This window comes from Coturnix japonica, chromosome 26 (assembly GCF_054131305.1).
Source record: "Coturnix japonica strain WE chromosome 26, WE-NBRP24, whole genome shotgun sequence".
NCBI classification, from domain to species: Eukaryota; Metazoa; Chordata; class Aves; order Galliformes; family Phasianidae; genus Coturnix; species Coturnix japonica.
The window spans coordinates 1,958,631-1,977,563 of NC_140688.1; the positions used below are offsets into that span (position 1 = coordinate 1,958,631).

General features: G+C 39.3%; 1 protein-coding gene across 1 annotated transcript; it reads left to right on the top strand.

Annotated features, from left to right (window-relative positions):
- Positions 1 to 7,821: 7,821 nt before the first annotated feature.
- Positions 7,822 to 18,041, top strand: LOC146756567 (uncharacterized). Its single transcript, XM_085524069.1, has 7 exons — positions 7,822 to 8,219; positions 9,798 to 9,826; positions 9,928 to 9,991; positions 10,080 to 10,115; positions 12,935 to 13,020; positions 16,032 to 16,249; positions 17,834 to 18,041. Exons 1-7 carry the CDS (start codon positions 8,099 to 8,101, stop codon positions 18,024 to 18,026), a joined length of 747 nt encoding a protein of 248 aa, XP_085380195.1. The 5' UTR covers positions 7,822 to 8,098; the 3' UTR covers positions 18,027 to 18,041.
- Positions 18,042 to 18,933: the final 892 nt, after the last annotated feature.

Below are 18,933 nucleotides of genomic sequence, written 5' to 3' on the forward strand. Positions count from 1 at the left end.
GGGTTCCTAATGATTATGTATGATGCAAGTTTCTTTATTAATTTTGTTGCTGTGTTCTCCTTGATCTGCACAAAACAAGTAGGTAGTCTAGTGTGCCTTGTGTGTGACACTATTGATTCCCTTTCTAATGGGTACTATCAGATTGAAAAGCTGTGGTTTTTCAGGGCTTCAGCCAAGAGCTGACCTGATTCAAAGTCAGAGAAGACTCTTCCAGTGCCTCACCTTGTTCAGTTGTAAAATGTAGGAGATCTCTCCTGTGCTACTCGTTTGTATGCTTGAGAGCATGACCTCAGAGAGAGGTGGGTGCTTAGGTACTCACCCCAGGGTCTCAGAGCAGAAGATAGTATGTCCGTCTCCAGAGGATATCTTGTTGCTGTAGATGTTTTCAGAGCTCGTGTAGCTATTGGTCAGTTGCTGCTCAGAAGGTGTGGAAGCAGCACTCACGGTGCATTCACTTTTCTCTTAGTGCATTTTATGTGCAAAGAGTTTATTTTGGAAAAGCATGAATAGTCAGCACTCAGGCTGGAATCAGCAGTTACGGTTTTCCAGAGTGGACGCCATTGCTCCTGTCTGGCTCATTCCTGTAAATTTTCCTTGCGTTTCTGTGTGAGTCAATCCTGAGTTTGTTTTACATAATGGAGTAGCTTAGAAGAGAGAACTGACTGTGGTCTGCTCTAGATGGGAGTTTGGTGGTCAGAAGATACTAGACTTTGAAGTGATAAGATTTAAAATGCTTGCAGTGTTCTGGACTGTATTGGAGCTGTGAGCTTCTGTTTCATTCCTAAATGTCAGTCCTTATGTATGTACTGGTCAGAAGTTGCAGGATTATGAATCATGGTCAGGTGAGGTCTCCCTTGATAGCACTAAGCAAGGAGCCGTGTGTGTTGGCAGCTTCCTCTTAGTGTGAGGTTGTTTTGTATCGTGCTTTTGTGGTATGTCCTGTAGAGTGGAATGTGATAGTAAGTGCCAGATGATGGAGGTGTAGGCAAGAGGGAAGATGACTCAGGGTGTCCATATGCTGAGACTGAAGCATGCTGGAGTTTCTTCCTTAACGTTGTCCCAACACGAGGGACATTGTCATGTCAGCCACCATTCTTATGCATCTTTTGCTGGAAAAGAAATGAAGAGGAGAAAACAGAATACTGTGATGTGACTGGGTGTAAAGCTACCGTTGAGTGTAACTCATTTCTTGGTTTGTCCTTTGCTGTAGTACTGTTACTCATCTTTCAGATCCTTTGTTTGACTGATGGGGTATAAAAGTGGAGTGCAGTAAATTCTCAGTGTCTCTCTTTGTCCATTTTTTTGTAGGTGCTCTGCCAGCAGTAGGAACAGAGAAAAAGGAAGAGTCTGATTCTCCCTGGGATTCTGAGGTACTTTCTGTGATATGTGCATCTCCCCGGTCTGTGGGAGAGCCAGATGAGAACTACGTGAGAGCTTGCCTTTGCGTTGAGCCCCGCCCCTGGTGAGGCTTATTTACCCCATGTTGCTGCTGCTCGATGTCCTGTATCTGAGGGTCATTGAAATACCTGTAGCGTAGGTTCTCTGTTGAGATAGTACTGGGACAAAGTTATGTCAGACTACTTACGTTGGCCTCCTGGCTGCAGGCTTTGGAGTTGATTTTCTAGCACAGTTTTAATACAGCAGTTTATTGCTGCTTTTAAACTTATGAACTTCTCAGGCATATTTTTGTGAGGATTTTTTTTTTTCCTACTATTCAGATCTATTCTGCTGATCCAGTCAGAGTTTAACGGATGCCAATACACTGAGCAACCCAGACATTTAGATTTTTCTGTATAGAACCTCTGTCTTCTCTAGATAGACTTAATCCGATTTTGAAAATCATGTTCAGCAGACACCAAGTGTGCTGGCTGTGTTTATCCTTTCTGTCTGATAATTCTCAAGATGAGAGTGAGCAGGGTCTGTAGCTACTTCCCCTCTAGCCTTTGTTGTTGGGAAAAAAACTAATTCCCCACTCCTTTCTTAAAAATACAAGACTTTCTAGATAGCTTAATCGCTATCAGCTTTGCCTTTTTGGCCTTTAAGCAAATCAAATCTTGCTTTTGCAACGTAGTGATGCACTCACTCAACATTGTGGGACATGTGCCCCAGCAATGTAGGCTGATATTTGAATGCCAGGTGCAAATTTGATGCCAATGTTCAATCAACACAGAGCTGCAGCTTCTTGTTCACAATCAACATCTTGATTTCCTGTGTTAATTTCTTGTGTGGCTCTGTGATTTGCCAGCCTTAATCAACATTATGGAATAGTTTAGATGAATTGTGAGGATTTTTTTGCCCTTTTATTTAAAATGCAAAAGCCTTTGTTAGATTTTATTTTAAAAAAATTGTTTTGTACAAATTCTTACGCGTATGTACTGTATTATACAGCCGTGTTCTGAAGGTTCGAGGAAAGCATCTCCTCCTGTGTTTCTCCCACCTGCAGTTGAACATGGAGTACGCTTGCAGAGTGTTTCAGGGGAGCACAACAAGGGTAACTATCTCATAGATTGGATTTGTCTGTGTTTATAGACAAGTGAACTTTTTCTTTTGTTTTCCTTGTTAGTCCTGTTGTTCAGTGAGTATGTGCTGTAGCAATGAAGTGCTTGGCTGATGTTAATTAACAGCAGTGAACACTGAACTTGCTGGCCTGCTTGATTAGTCCAGGCGGTTCTTGCGTTCATTATGTATACTTTTTGGATATGTGTTTGTTCGGGTGTTTTTCTTTGCTTTAGGTGGTTGCTTAAAGTGGTGGGAGGTGTATCTGGTTTAAGATTTAGCTGTGAACCCTAGCCTGCTGTGGTAGAGAAGGTCTGCAGCTTTTGTTGCTTTTCGTTCTTTCCTAAAGGTCACAAATGGTGGTGCTGGGTTCCTAATGATTATGTATGATGCAAGTTTCTTTATTAATTTTGTTGCTGTGTTCTCCTTGATCTGCACAAAACAAGTAGGTAGTCTAGTGTGCCTTGTGTGTGACACTATTGATTCCCTTTCTAATGGGTACTATCAGATTGAAAAGCTGTGGTTTTTCAGGGCTTCAGCCAAGAGCTGACCTGATTCAAAGTCAGAGAAGACTCTTCCAGTGCCTCACCTTGTTCAGTTGTAAAATGTAGGAGATCTCTCCTGTGCTACTCGCTTGTATGCTTGAGAGCATGACCTCAGAGAGAGGTGGGTGCTTAGGTACTCACCCCAGGGTCTCAGAGCAGAAGATAGTATGTCCGTCTCCAGAGGATATCTTGTTGCTGTAGATGTTTTCAGAGCTCGTGTAGCTATTGGTCAGTTGCTGCTCAGAAGGTGTGGAAGCAGCACTCACGGTGCATTCACTTTTCTCTTAGTGCATTTTATGTGCAAAGAGTTTATTTTGGAAAAGCATGAATAGTCAGCACTCAGGCTGGAATCAGCAGTTACGGTTTTCCAGAGTGGACGCCATTGCTCCTGTCTGGCTCATTCCTGTAAATTTTCCTTGCGTTTCTGTGTGAGTCAATCCTGAGTTTGTTTTACATAATGGAGTAGCTTAGAAGAGAGAACTGACTGTGGTCTGCTCTAGATGGGAGTTTGGTGGTCAGAAGATACTAGACTTTGAAGTGATAAGATTTAAAATGCTTGCAGTGTTCTGGACTGTATTGGAGCTGTGAGCTTCTGTTTCATTCCTAAATGTCAGTCCTTATGTATGTACCTGGTCAGAAGTTGCAGGATTATGAATCATGGTCAGGTGAGGTATCCCTTGATAGCACTAAGCAAGGAGCCGTGTGTGTTGGCAGCTTCCTCTTAGTGTGAGGTTGTTTTGTATCGTGCTTTTGTGGTATGTCCTGTAGAGTGGAATGTGATAGTAAGTGCCAGATGATGGAGGTGTAGGCAAGAGGGAAGATGACTCAGGGTGTCCATATGCTGAGACTGAAGCATGCTGGAGTTTCTTCCTTAACGTTGTCCCAACACGAGGGACATTGTCATGTCAGCCACCATTCTTATGCATCTTTTGCTGGAAAAGAAATGAAGAGGAGAAAACAGAATACTGTGATGTGACTGGGTGTAAAGCTACCGTTGAGTGTAACTCATTTCTTGGTTTGTCCTTTGCTGTAGTACTGTTACTCATCTTTCAGATCCTTTGTTTGACTGATGGGGTATAAAAGTGGAGTGCAGTAAATTCTCAGTGTCTCTCTTTGTCCATTTTTTTGTAGGTGCTCTGCCAGCAGTAGGAACAGAGAAAAAGGAAGAGTCTGATTCTCCCTGGGATTCTGAGGTACTTTCTGTGATATGTGCATCTCCCCGGTCTGTGGGAGAGCCAGATGAGAACTACGTGAGAGCTTGCCTTTGCGTTGAGCCCCGCCCCTGGTGAGGCTTATTTACCCCATGTTGCTGCTGCTCGATGTCCTGTATCTGAGGGTCATTGAAATACCTGTAGCGTAGGTTCTCTGTTGAGATAGTACTGGGACAAAGTTATGTCAGACTACTTACGTTGGCCTCCTGGCTGCAGGCTTTGGAGTTGATTTTCTAGCACAGTTTTAATACAGCAGTTTATTGCTGCTTTTAAACTTATGAACTTCTCAGGCATATTTTTGTGAGGATTTTTTTTTTTCCTACTATTCAGATCTATTCTGCTGATCCAGTCAGAGTTTAACGGATGCCAATACACTGAGCAACCCAGACATTTAGATTTTTCTGTATAGAACCTCTGTCTTCTCTAGATAGACTTAATCCGATTTTGAAAATCATGTTCAGCAGACACCAAGTGTGCTGGCTGTGTTTATCCTTTCTGTCTGATAATTCTCAAGATGAGAGTGAGCAGGGTCTGTAGCTACTTCCCCTCTAGCCTTTGTTGTTGGGAAAAAAACTAATTCCCCACTCCTTTCTTAAAAATACAAGACTTTCTAGATAGCTTAATCGCTATCAGCTTTGCCTTTTTGGCCTTTAAGCAAATCAAATCTTGCTTTTGCAACGTAGTGATGCACTCACTCAACATTGTGGGACATGTGCCCCAGCAATGTAGGCTGATATTTGAATGCCAGGTGCAAATTTGATGCCAATGTTCAATCAACACAGAGCTGCAGCTTCTTGTTCACAATCAACATCTTGATTTCCTGTGTTAATTTCTTGTGTGGCTCTGTGATTTGCCAGCCTTAATCAACATTATGGAATAGTTTAGATGAATTGTGAGGATTTTTTTGCCCTTTTATTTAAAATGCAAAAGCCTTTCTTAGATTTTATTTTAAAAAAATTGTTTTGTACAAATTCTTACGCGTATGTACTGTATTGTACAGCCGTGTTCTGAAGGTCCGAGGAAAGCATCTCCTCCTGTGTTTCTCCCACCTGCAGTTGAACATGGAGTACGCTTGCAGAGTGTTTCAGGGGAGCACAACAAGGGTAACTATCTCATAGATTGGATTTGTCTGTGTTTATAGACAAGTGAACTTTTTCTTTTGTTTTCCTTGTTAGTCCTGTTGTTCAGTGAGTATGTGCTGTAGCAATGAAGTGCTTGGCTGATGTTAATTAACAGCAGTGAACACTGAACTTGCTGGCCTGCTTGATTAGTCCAGGCGGTTCTTGCGTTCATTATGTATACTTTTTGGATATGTGTTTGTTCGGGTGTTTTTCTTTGCTTTAAGTGGTTGCTTAAAGTGGTGGGAGGTGTATCTGGTTTAAGATTTAGCTGTGAACCCTAGCCTGCTGTGGTAGAGAAGGTCTGCAGCTTTTGTTGCTTTTCGTTCTTTCCTAAAGGTCACAAATGGTGGTGCTGGGTTCCTAATGATTATGTATGATGCAAGTTTCTTTATTAATTTTGTTGCTGTGTTCTCCTTGATCTGCACAAAACAAGTAGGTAGTCTAGTGTGCCTTGTGTGTGACACTATTGATTCCCTTTCTAATGGGTACTATCAGATTGAAAAGCTGTGGTTTTTCAGGGCTTCAGCCAAGAGCTGACCTGATTCAAAGTCAGAGAAGACTCTTCCAGTGCCTCACCTTGTTCAGTTGTAAAATGTAGGAGATCTCTCCTGTGCTACTCGCTTGTATGCTTGAGAGCATGACCTCAGAGAGAGGTGGGTGCTTAGGTACTCACCCCAGGGTCTCAGAGCAGAAGATAGTATGTCCGTCTCCAGAGGATATCTTGTTGCTGTAGATGTTTTCAGAGCTTGTGTAGCTATTGGTCAGTTGCTGCTCAGAAGGTGTGGAAGCAGCACTCACGGTGCATTCACTTTTCTCTTAGTGCATTTTATGTGCAAAGAGTTTATTTTGGAAAAGCATGAATAGTCAGCACTCAGGCTGGAATCAGCAGTTACGGTTTTCCAGAGTGGACGCCATTGCTCCTGTCTGGCTCATTCCTGTAAATTTTCCTTGCGTTTCTGTGTGAGTCAATCCTGAGTTTGTTTTACATAATGGAGTAGCTTAGAAGAGAGAACTGACAGTGGTCTGCTCTAGATGGGAGTTTGGTGGTCAGAAGATACTAGACTTTGAAGTGATAAGATTTAAAATGCTTGCAGTGTTCTGGACTGTATTGGAGCTGTGAGCTTCTGTTTCATTCCTAAATGTCAGTTTCTTATGTATGTACTGGTCAGAAGTTGCAGGATTATGAATCATGGTCAGGTGAGGTCTCCCTTGATAGCACTAAGCAAGGAGCCGTGTGTGTTGGCAGCTTCCTCTTAGTGTGAGGTTGTTTTGTATCGTGCTTTTGTGGTATGTCCTGTAGAGTGGAATGTGATAGTAAGTGCCAGATGATGGAGGTGTAGGCAAGAGGGAAGATGACTCAGGGTGTCCATATGCTGAGACTGAAGCATGCTGGAGTTTCTTCCTTAACGTTGTCCCAACACGAGGGACATTGTCATGTCAGCCACCATTCTTATGCATCTTTTGCTGGAAAAGAAATGAAGAGGAGAAAACAGAATACTGTGATGTGACTGGGTGTAAAGCTACCGTTGAGTGTAACTCATTTCTTGGTTTGTCCTTTGCTGTAGTACTGTTACTCATCTTTCAGATCCTTTGTTTGACTGATGGGGTATAAAAGTGGAGTGCAGTAAATTCTCAGTGTCTCTCTTTGTCCATTTTTTTGTAGGTGCTCTGCCAGCAGTAGGAACAGAGAAAAAGGAAGAGTCTGATTCTCCCTGGGATTCTGAGGTACTTTCTGTGATATGTGCATCTCCCCGGTCTGTGGGAGAGCCAGATGAGAACTACGTGAGAGCTTGCCTTTGCGTTGAGCCCCGCCCCTGGTGAGGCTTATTTACCCCATGTTGCTGCTGCTCGATGTCCTGTATCTGAGGGTCATTGAAATACCTGTAGCGTAGGTTCTCTGTTGAGATAGTACTGGGACAAAGTTATGTCAGACTACTTACGTTGGCCTCCTGGCTGCACGCTTTGGAGTTGATTTTCTAGCACAGTTTTAATACAGCAGTTTATTGCTGCTTTTAAACTTATGAACTTCTCAGGCATATTTTTGTGAGGATTTTTTTTTTTCCTACTATTCAGATCTATTCTGCTGATCCAGTCAGAGTTTAACGGATGCCAATACACTGAGCAACCCAGACATTTAGATTTTTCTGTATAGAACCTCTGTCTTCTCTAGATAGATTTAATCCGATTTTGAAAATCATGTTCAGCAGACACCAAGTGTGCTGGCTGTGTTTATCCTTTCTGTCTGATAATTCTCAAGATGAGAGTGAGCAGGGTCTGTAGCTACTTCCCCTCTAGCCTTTGTTGTTGGGAAAAAAACTAATTCCCCACTCCTTTCTTAAAAATACAAGACTTTCTAGATAGCTTAATCGCTATCAGCTTTGCCTTTTTGGCCTTTAAGCAAATCAAATCTTGCTTTTGCAACGTAGTGATGCACTCACTCAACATTGTGGAACATGTGCCCCAGCAATGTAGGCTGATATTTGAATGCCAGGTGCAAATTTGATGCCAATGTTCAATCAACACAGAGCTGCAGCTTCTTGTTCACAATCAACATCTTGACTTCCTGTGTTAATTTCTTGTGTGGCTCTGTGATTTGCCAGCCTTAATCAACATTATGGAATAGTTTAGATGAATTGTGAGGATTTTTTTGCCCTTTTATTTAAAATGCAAAAGCCTTTGTTAGATTTTATTTTAAAAAAATTGTTTTGTACAAATTCTTACGCGTATGTACTGTATTATACAGCCGTGTTCTGAAGGTTCGAGGAAAGCATCTCCTCCTGTGTTTCTCCCACCTGCAGTTGAACATGGAGTACGCTTGCAGAGTGTTTCAGGGGAGCACAACAAGGGTAACTATCTCATAGATTGGATTTTTCTGTGTTTATAGACAAGTGAACTTTTTCTTTTGTTTTCCTTGTTAGTCCTGTTGTTCAGTGAGTATGTGCTGTAGCAATGAAGTGCTTGGCTGATGTTAATTAACAGCAGTGAACACTGAACTTGCTGGCCTGCTTGATTAGTCCAGGCGGTTCTTGCGTTCATTATGTATACTTTTTGGATATGTGTTTGTTCGGGTGTTTTTCTTTGCTTTAGGTGGTTGCTTAAAGTGGTGGGAGGTGTATCTGGTTTAAGATTTATCTGTCTGAGGATTTGGATATTTCTGGATAATCAGCAGAAGAAAAATATCATTTGGTTGATCTTTTTGTTTGTTTATTTAATTTTTTTTAGTTTCCTGTTTTTCTTTAAAAACTAAAATATGTGGGCAAATTCTTGTTATGTTTCTGCGGGTTTCCACCTGCAGCTCATGGCATTTGCTTTATGACCATCCTGATTGATCATAAGTGTGCTGGAACGTTTTGCTATTGGAATAAAGCTTTTATCTTTTTGAGAGTGCTTTGGCAATGTGGCTTATAATATGGATTCAATGACATAGCCTAAAAGGCAAGTCCAATTTTATTTTTGTAAGCAGACACCAAATCTTAGCAAGCTTCTGGAATCCATAAATCAACTTACCAATTGTCTTTAATGTCTGCTTCATATGATTCTGCTAAGCTTGAAATCAGTGTGGGAGGGGGGAAGAGGTGACTGTGGTAGTCTTTCTAATGTATTTCCATGTTACTTGACCACCTAGTGTTCGAAAATCAAGTCTTGATGATTTGTTTTTAGTATTTATTTAAATCTAAAAATTATTTTGTGGAACAATTCGTAGAAGCATTTTGTATGCTTGTTTCATGAATGGAGTCGTAAAGTATAAGATGACTGCAGCACAGGGCAGTAGGTTGTGTGAGTTAGGAAATAAAATTTGACACTAAACTTGAAAAAGATTTGGAATAACGCACATGTTGTGCATTACAACCAAGCAATGTTTGTATCATTTATTTCCTTGCAAACTGATCCAGAGAGGTCAGTTGAGAACCAGATTGTTTTTACCTCATTGAATGATGTTTGTATGAGGTTGCTGTGTCTGTACCCTTGCTCTCCATAAGCTGTTAATGAGAAAGTAGCCTCAACATTATGCACTGCTAGAATAGAAGTAGTCATAGTTCTGCTGGGTTCTTTCTTGATTGGTCATTAAGAAGCCAAAGCTATCTGCTCTAATTAATTTTTCCAGAAAGCAGAATTCAGCTTCCAAAAGGAACAAAATATTTTAATCTTGTTCTCTTAATAGACATGACTTAATGCTTCACATGAATTGTTGTCATTCTGTGATTTGATTCTTTTTTTTTTTTAAATAAAAGTTGGATGATGGGAATTACTCTGTATTTCTTATATACTACTACAAGTTCTGTGTGATAAGATAATTGGATATTAGCTATTTCACTCTCAATGAAGTAATTTGTGCAAGAAACAATTACAGAGCTTACTAATGTTGTAAAGAATAAAAGATATCTTCAATTAAATAAAATAACGCTTTCATTTTTCATCTCCAGGCTTTTCAGAGAAACCCAGTAATTTGCAGGTAAATGCTTTTCATTGAAATCTACTTGTCCTGCTCATTAATGAATATGTGGTTACTTTGAATGTATGGGTGTTTATTTTTCATTGGTTTGTCTTTCATAGTTAAAGGTTTCTGCAGTTTTAGAGATGAATGAAACATCTTCAAAAACAGAAAAGAAAAAATCAGGTAATGATGTCTTTTATATTCTGATTTTAGCTTCAAAATCTTTCTGATAAGCATATTTAATTAAGCATTTGATTCATTTGTTTTGCAGATCCACAGGAGAAATTGAGTGTAGATGATATTGAAGGTATTTATAAATAGTTGTTGTTTTTTTTTTTGTCATGTCCCTTTGTGGGCAGATACATTGTAGTTGTAAATTCTTCATATTAAATTAATGTTTTGCTAGCAAGATGTTATTTCAGCAGCAGATTTAATGAAATATGGCTCTATCTTTGGGTGTTTTCTCCACTACAGCTCCATTCAACATTTCTAAACATCCTTCTACAGTGTAAGGTTCCTCCAGCATACCTGCTATCATCACCCCTTGTCAGGCAGTCCACATTTACTCATTTCCTTCTCATTGCCAAATATACCAATCTGCAGAGGAGCAATAGGGTCATGTCCTGTGTCTGATTCCTGGCTAGGGTCTGCAGGTGGAGCTGTCCAGGAGCTGCAGGTGGGACAGAATGGGTGATTCATAGGCTTATGCTTCATTAGCATGATTGATTATTTACCTGGCTTTTTCTTTGCCTCTCTGGCAGTTGTATGAAAACATGTATTACATATGCTCTTCCAAAGCCATCCTCTCATGTTTTGTTTAAACTGGCCACTGAGTTTAGAGCTAGTGGAAGGACATGGGAAAGAGAGTGTAGGTGGGAGGTAGTGAGTGGAAGTATGTTGGCAGGTATTCCTTTTGGTTGGGAAAGATAAATAAAAGTGAAGCAGCTAGATCATTTGTTATACATGGGAGGGAGTATATCTAACCTCAGTGGGTTCTTAGTTTCTTAATTCTGATATATGTGAATTTAAGTATTTGTTAGCGAGATACAAAACAGTTCCCTATTAAGGTCTTAGAATTTCTACAACGAGCCCTGAAAATTACAAATCAGGTGAAAACCTATATAAGCAAGCATATGAAGTAGATGATTAGAAAAGAGTTCAGAAAACTATTGCAACTTCTAAGTATGGAATGGAAATTGCTCCAAGCTGTTTGACATCCATGTCTTGGGAAAAAAGGTACTGTTTCTTTTGATGACAATAGAGGTTAAACTTCTTTCTAGAAAAAAAATGTACGTGTGTTTGCATAAAGAAAAGGAGATTCTCTACTGCAGTGATATTGTTTCTGTAAGATGCACAAAAGGTGGTTAGAATCATTGAATTATAGAATTGGGCTGGAAAGGACCTTTAAAAATCACCTAATTGAAACTTCCCAGCTGTGGGTAACCTGTTGCAGTGCCTCATCACCCTCATCAAGAATTTATTCCTTATATCTAATCTGAACGATCTTTTAGTTTAAAACTGTTACCCTTTGCTCTGTCACTACAGGCCATAGTTAAAAGTCTTTCGTGTAAGCCCCCATTAATTATTGAAAGGCCATCATATGGTCTCTGCAAACTCTTATATTCCCCAACTCTGTCAGCTTTCCTCATAGGAAAAGTGTTCCAGTCCTCAAATTGTTTTTTGAGACCCTTCCCTGGACCTGCTCTAGCCAGAGATTTTTTGTGCTGGGGGCCCCGGAGATGAACTCGGTGCTCCTGGTAGGGTTTTGAAAGAGTGGAGTAGAAGGGGACACCACCTCTCTTGGCCTGCTGGCCATGCAGTGCTTCTTTTTTTGTGGCCCAGGGTGCAATTGGCTTTTTGGACTGCAAGCATGCATTCTCAGCTTATATGTAATTCTTCATCCAGCATTATCCCCAAGTCCTTTTCCACAGGACTGCTCTCAGTCTGTTCATTGTCCAGCCTGTGCTGAAGCTGATGACTTCCCAACCCAGGTGCAGGATCTTGCGCTTGGCCTTGCTGAACATCATAAGACCTGCTTCTGTAGGCTGTCAGTATCTGTCTGAATGCGATCTCTTTTCACTAACATATCAGATACACCACTTGGCAGCACTTCCCTGTCTACCAAAGAATCCATCCATGATATTTCTCCAATTTAGAGAGATGAGCTCTCTAGGTAGCTAACATCAGTTGCTATTTCTTTATCCTCCACTCTAGTCACTCCATAATAGAAGGTTGTCTGGGCCTTGGAAAGTACCTCCTTTCTTAAACTCTTTAAAAACAAGTGTGATGTTTCCCTTTCTCCTGTCACTAAGGGTTTTACCTGACTGCCACAACTCTTTAAATATGGTGGATAGTGACTTAGCAACCTAATTTACCCATGATCTTGGAGGTCTTTTCCATCCTTTGTGTTTCTGTGATTCTGTGAGTTCTTGTTTTGTCTGTTTTATGTAGTCATGTGAAATGTAGTCCAGTGATGGTGTGGGACGTGGCAAAGTTAGATAGGAAAAACAGTCTTTTCATAGCTCATTTTATGTCATCATTTCATGTATTTTCTGTTCATCCTTCCTCGTGTCTGTTTTTTTTCTATAATCCATGTATTTGCTCAAAGATCAGGTATTAAGAAATATATGTGAAAGTTTGTCTCAAACTCCTATGTTTGGGTTTCAGCAAGCTGTATTTCTTCTGCAGAGAGTTATAATTCCTATGGTACAAGTATTTCTAACTCTAAAAGGGTTAAACGAGACCCTTTGTGGCACAAAACAAGGAGAAATGAAAGTAGCTAGAGGAATCTAGCCGATTGCTGTCTAGCATACAGTGTGTCATGTATGTATAAATATAGTTCTACATGTAAACCATTTGAGATTCTTAAAGGTGTATTTCTGACTGATTTTCATCAAATTTCCCTTAGGAATGAAAGAGAAAATGCCCTGAGAGGGATTAGTTCGCACAGAGGCATCTTCAAACTGTTTTGTAATATTATGTTCAAATCGTAAATAATCATACGCTTGAGAGGCTGTGTTAGTTTGTGCTATTTTCTCACAAATGCAATGATTCAGGATGTACTCTAGGTATAATTAATTTGTAATAAGTCATGTTCGTTATAAAGATGTAATTTTTTCACTGTAGGTGAGCGCTCAGAATCTACCGTTCATGTGTCATCATCAGCTAAAAAAGAGATGGTCAAGGATGCCACTGAAAACTTTGGGAGGCAGGTATGTGAAACCAAATATTGTGTTTTTCCTTGCGTGCAATTCTGAGAAACAGTGCAGTCATGTGGTGGGTTTTTTGTTTTTTCCTATGCAAAATACATACTCATTTGGGAGCAAAATTTTATATCATGTGATTATTTCTTTGACAAAACACGCCAGATTTTCCTCTGTGTATTAGAAAGATTAAGTAAAAACCTGAAATATGATCTGTCAGTGCTTTCTCTGTCTCTGCAAAATATCTCCTTATCTGATCAAGTTAGTAAGTGTTCGAAAATATTTTTTGAAGGTCATTATGGAGGAATATAGGCTAGGCGTCCTGTTTGTATTGAGCATACAGGACTGGGTAGGGATCTTCATTGAGTGTCTGGAGTCTTCTGTAATACCTCAAGGGAAGTGGAGGAAGTAATATCATCATACATCCAAGGCACTGTGGAAGAGGGATGTGATTCATTTCAGCAGGTAGAGAGCGGAACTTAAGTATTGGAAGGTGGTAGCAGATGTGCAAAGTGAATGGAGCTTGGAAATGAAGTGGCTGAGGCAGGTGGTGACTGAGATGCTCTCCATTGTGAAAGATTTTTGTGGAGTTACGATGTAGAAGGAGAAAAGGGCCTCTATAACCAGAGTAAGAAGGACAATAGTTGTGGTTCCTTGGGATGCCAAGGCTGCAGACCTTGTTCAGAAGGGAACACAAACCAAGGGCAACTTTGCAGGGACTGTGAAGTCAGAGATAGTGAGAAGGCTGGAGAGAGGAGCTGGTCAGTGAGCTTGAGGCATGGTACCGTTTGGATAGATGTCTCAGTTCTTGATTTTGGGCTGAGGGCAGGAATGAACAGGTATTCCTTGTAAATATTTGTCTTGGGAGCTTGGAATAGAATTTAATAATTCTGACTCTGAGGAGCATAAGTGATTGTAATGTAGCCAGTCCCTTGTTGTGGTTAGTAAAAAAGCTTGTTATGATCACTCACGCTTGTTATGAACGCTCACCAGCAGGGGGTTTAAAGGGACAGTCAGTAGAAAGTTGAGTATGGGAAAATTTGGGCAGTTGTGTTTTCTGTTGTTACTGATTGGTTTTGATCTGTTTGATTGGTTTATGTTTCTAAACTAGATCCTTCTGTTTTGAGGAAAAAATAAATAAGGTATCTTTGTTTTGTTGTTGTTGTATGATGGGATGAGTTTGCAACGTAAATTATATGGCTTAACGGTAATTTCATTTTTCTTGGTAATTTTTCTGTCTTTACCTGCTTACTTAAGGATAAATATGTTTTAGAAACTTGATAGAAAATACAGCACATGAAAAGCAGACTGACAAAGCAGAAATTTCTCATCAGGAAGCCCTAGCAGAAAATGAGGAATCCCACAGTGCTGACAAGCAGTTAAGTCTAAAGCTGTGGGAAGAAAGATACAAAAAATGTGGATTGAAAAAGAGAAAAGGGAGTTGAAAAGAAATTTTACAAACATTACAGCAGAGCTGAAGCAGCTGTTTGGTGAAATTAATGAATCTGAGAAAGCTCCATCCCTTGTGGCAGAAGTGTCAGAAGATGACCTCATTGAAGAATTGAAGAGTCTTTGTGTTTCGTCTTGTGTGACAGAATCAAGTGATAAGTTAGAAAGTAAAGGTGAATTTGGAGATGTGAAACTTAATGTAGACCTAAAAGAACCCAAACCTGAAATAGTTATTCTGAGTCTCTGTGTCCTTCCTGATCACAATAACTTAAATGCGAGCATGGAAAATACCTGGAGAATACCAGATGAAGAAGGCTGCACTAATTACACAGATAATACAAAAGTACATCTATCAAAAGCAGAGGAAATGGAAGAGAATGAGAATGGGATTAGTAGAGATGTAGAGGGAAGTCCTGAGTATTCCCTGAGACATTGTTTAAAAACAAATATTTGGGATGACATTTCTAATAATCTTCCTAATATAAGACCTGTTTCCACAAATGGTGAAAGTACACTTGGCTTTATAAGTGAGAAGAAAATTGGCAAGGACATCTGTCTTAGTGACAGTGTTCCCAGAGACTGCCTTATCAAAAACAAGGAAATAGGAGAAACAGAAATCGAAAATCTTTTCCCGCATGCTCAGCAACCTTGTGGCATGCTGAAAAGGAATCTGGATGAAGAACTAAAACAAGATGTGGAAAGATTTAAGAGTAAGGTAGGAATGCTGCAAATGGTATTCCTGGCTTTGGAAAAAGAGAAGGTAGAGCTACAAAAAGAGGTAGAAGTTCACCTGCTTTTCCTTATTCTTTAGTCTTTCTCAGTATCGGTGGTCCTGTTCATGTTAGCTATTGATCATTAAAAGAAGGTGCTTTGTGCAAATTGGTTTTTTTGTCTTAAGAGAAGAACGTTACTCATAAATAAGGAAAGCAGTGGAGAACTGTGCTTTTCCCCATAATGTAATCAGAAGGTTTTGAGAAAGCAAAGTGTATTGTTTCAGTTTGACAATAGGTGGCAGTCATTTCCAGTGTAAGTAGTTATCACCTCATTACCATAAAAAGAAATTCATACAAGTACACCAGTTTTGATTGTCGATCAAGGAATGAAAATAGCTTCTGAACAGGGTCTTGATTTATCTCTTCATTTGCTGTGGTTTGTGCATGGTGTGCCTTCATTGCCTCTCACTAAAATTCCTGATTGCTGTGAAGCTGTTTCTGCTTTTGAGTTCAGTTTGCTTTTTTCCTCATCATTAAGGAAGTACAACATCATACATCCACTCATACTTTGTGTTTCTACAACTACTGTTGTGTAGTCCATCTGATTTCTTATCCATCAGTAATGCTTCTATTGTTTGTTTCCTTAGGGCTGCTTTGCTTTTTTGTTTTTGTTTGATTGTTATACTTCAAATCAAGAGTGAATTCAGAGTATATTTGTAGTCTTGGTACATTTTGTAGAGTAATTTTGGGGGAAAATCTTTTTTATTTTACATTATTTTAAAAGTCAAGCTTAGATTATTTGGTCTTGGATCTCCTTTAGAATCAGAAAATATATGAAGCTTAATTTTCTCTTCATAGGTTGAGAAGGAAAAAAGGAAGCAGAAACATTTCAAAATGCAAGCAGTGGAGAAACAGGAAAGTCTTGATAAATCAAATACACCAGTGGGCAATATTACCCATCAACCAGTAAAAGAAAAGCTTGCTCTAAGGAAGAATGAAAAAATGATAGAAGAAAAACACACAAAGAATTCTTCATCTGAGGAGAGACCAAAATTACTTGAAATGCCAGTAAAAGGGTAAGCTAATAAAATAATCCGTAGAATTAGATTGTTTTAAATCTTGTAATTGAAGCACTTTCCTCGGTATTGAAAGCTATGCTGAGTAGTCCCCTGCTCCCCAAACTGTTTTAAAAGTATATTTTTCAAAGAACTAAATGCGCAGTGGAGGTTCAGATTAATTTTGCTGGAGGTGATAGAGGTCTTAATCACAGAATCATAGAATGGCCCAGGTTCAAAAGGACCACAATGATCATCTAGTTTCAACCCCCCTGCTATGTGCAGGGTCACCAACCACCAGACCAGGCTTCCCAGAGAATTTCTTCCTTAACACTGACTCTAATCGTGTCTTTAGAATCTTACCTCCTATGCCTAATAAATTAATCAAGAACGAATTCAAAGCCCTTGCACGTGGGATGGAGGAACCCCTTGTGTACACAGTGAAATGCTCTGGCTGGTGAGCTGATTCGCTGAGAAGCCTCTGGGGGCTTTGGCAGAGATTAAGTGCAACATGAGTCAGAATGATCTTGCAGCTGAGAAGGCCAGCAGCATCCTGGGTTGCAGAGTCAAGAAGCTGAAGGGAGGAGTCCATCCCTACTTAGCATCTAGTTGGTCTGTGTCTGGAGCACTGGGTCCAACTTTTGGCCTCCAAGTACTTGTGTGCATTTCTTTTTATGGCCTTCAAGAGATCGTAGTCAACATGTGTGAGTTCAGTAGAGGCTTTCCAGGCTGATCACAGAGCATGAAACTCTGTGAGAATAAGCTGAGGGAAATAAACTTCAGGATGTGCCTGCAGTCTCCCAGTACGTGGAAGGGGATTGTAAGTAAGACAAAGCCGTTCCTGATTTGTCCTGGATTTGATTCTAAACATTTTTCAGAATTCCCAAACATCTGTAAATAGAAGGAATTAATTTTTTCTTCTATGTAAAATCTCAAAACAGTATTAGCTATACATGATAAAAGCTGTACTTTCTGGGAAGCTAAAGACTACATGTAAATCTTTCTCCTTTAGAATAAGCTGCTTCAATACTGATGTTACAGCCAATGTTTTGAACTACTTGTTAGTGGTTGCTGATATTCAAATCTTTTTTTGAACACTATCCTTATCCTTTAATTTATTAAAAGAAATGAAAAGGTTCATCCGCACATGGTAAGCAGTTGTTATAGTCTTAGGGAAGGCTTCTTAAAAGTTTTTGATTTGTCTTAGATAAGTGATGTGATGTTTTATCGGTATTACTTGCAGTCATTATGAATCTGTACTATATAGGTGATGATCAACTTATTAAAAACAGTGTATTTTTGTTAGTAAAAGTTCGTGGTTTACTGTTCATGTTTACCTATGTCGACATGGAAATACATGATGAATTTTGTACATCACTTAAGGGCTTATTTGTCAGTCTTGTGCAGCTCATGTATAACGTGTCTTCCACCACTAATGGAATGAAATTAGAGTGATGTTAAAAGTTTAAAATTGCAGAAAAACTTCTATATTTGAAAAGGTGTGACATTTCTACAGTTTTAAGTTGTTTCTCCTGGTTCATGATGTGGCATATTTACTTTTTTGTCAGTGCTTTAATTCCTCAAATACTCTCTTTTAAATCCCAGATTTTTTGTGAAACAAGAAGAGGAAAAGAGACATAGAGCTGAAATGCGATATGAAAAAACAAGAAAGCAACTAAAGAGGGAAAAGGATCAATATTCTAGAGAGACAGAGGAAAAACAACAACTTGAGTTTCGTGTAAGGAATTTAGAAACAGAGTTAATAACGCTGAAACGGCTCAAGAAACAGGTATATTAAATATATATCTTCTGTTTTTCTGTTTCTTTCAAACTGATATTTTATGCTAGTATGTTCAACTTGTTGGTGAAAGAGACATTAGGCAATTATCTTGGTGCATTTTGAGGACCATTGTCATGAAACCAGCGTGAACAAACAAGTTCATGATACCTTTTCACATTTTTCAGAATTATAGTTTGGTTTGTGCTTCAGGCAAAGCTTCTCTTTGAGTTATTTTTCCTAATTACTACAGAACTCTGTGCGCGTGTGTGTATATGTATGTCTATATCTATATATCTATATATATATTATATGTGTATATATATATATATATATAAAATGTTTTTATTATTATTGTTTTTTTTCTTCAGAAGGAAATTACAGTTACTGTTTGTAGTATTCTTTCAAGTATACTTACATGAATTTAAATTTAGGCCTAAATGTTACTGTTTACCTGATAATCTGTAAATTGCCTCAGTTGCTTACAATCAAGACTGAATCCAGAAAAACTCTCACCTTTATTTTTATTACAAGTTTAGTGGCTTATTTAATGCAATTGAGATGATGATGTTCTCACTGTACACAACCTGCATGAATTCTTCAGTTCTTACATACAGTTTTGAGGGTCTTTTCACTGGCCTTTACCTACTTTTCAGCATTCCTGTCATGGTTCTACGCAGTTTGAAATATACCTCGGAAATTCGGTCTGTTGTGTTGTATTTTTCCCCATAAATAGTAAGCCTCAAATTTTCAGAACTTGTATTTGCAAACATATTAAGAACATGTGAAAGTGGTCATTAAGGATCCTCAGTGGCCACGTTGCTCTGGCAGAAGCAGTAAGTAGTTAGCATCACCTCTTTCAGTCTGCCTGGATTTAACAGGGACATCATTGGCATTAGTTTACCTCCTGGTCTGCTGTTCAGCTGGT

Excerpts from the sequence above, each read along its gene's own strand:
- LOC146756567 (XM_085524069.1), top strand. The coding sequence starts at position 8,099 with ATGTACTGTATTATACAGCCGTGTTCTGAAGGTTCGAGGAAAGCATCT. Across the intron at positions 9,827-9,927 it reads AGAAACCCAGTAATTTGCAG|TTAAAGGTTTCTGCAGTTTT; the intron begins GTAAATGCTTTT and ends TGTCTTTCATAG. Across the intron at positions 13,021-16,031 it reads CTGAAAACTTTGGGAGGCAG|GTTGAGAAGGAAAAAAGGAA; the intron begins GTATGTGAAACC and ends TTCTCTTCATAG.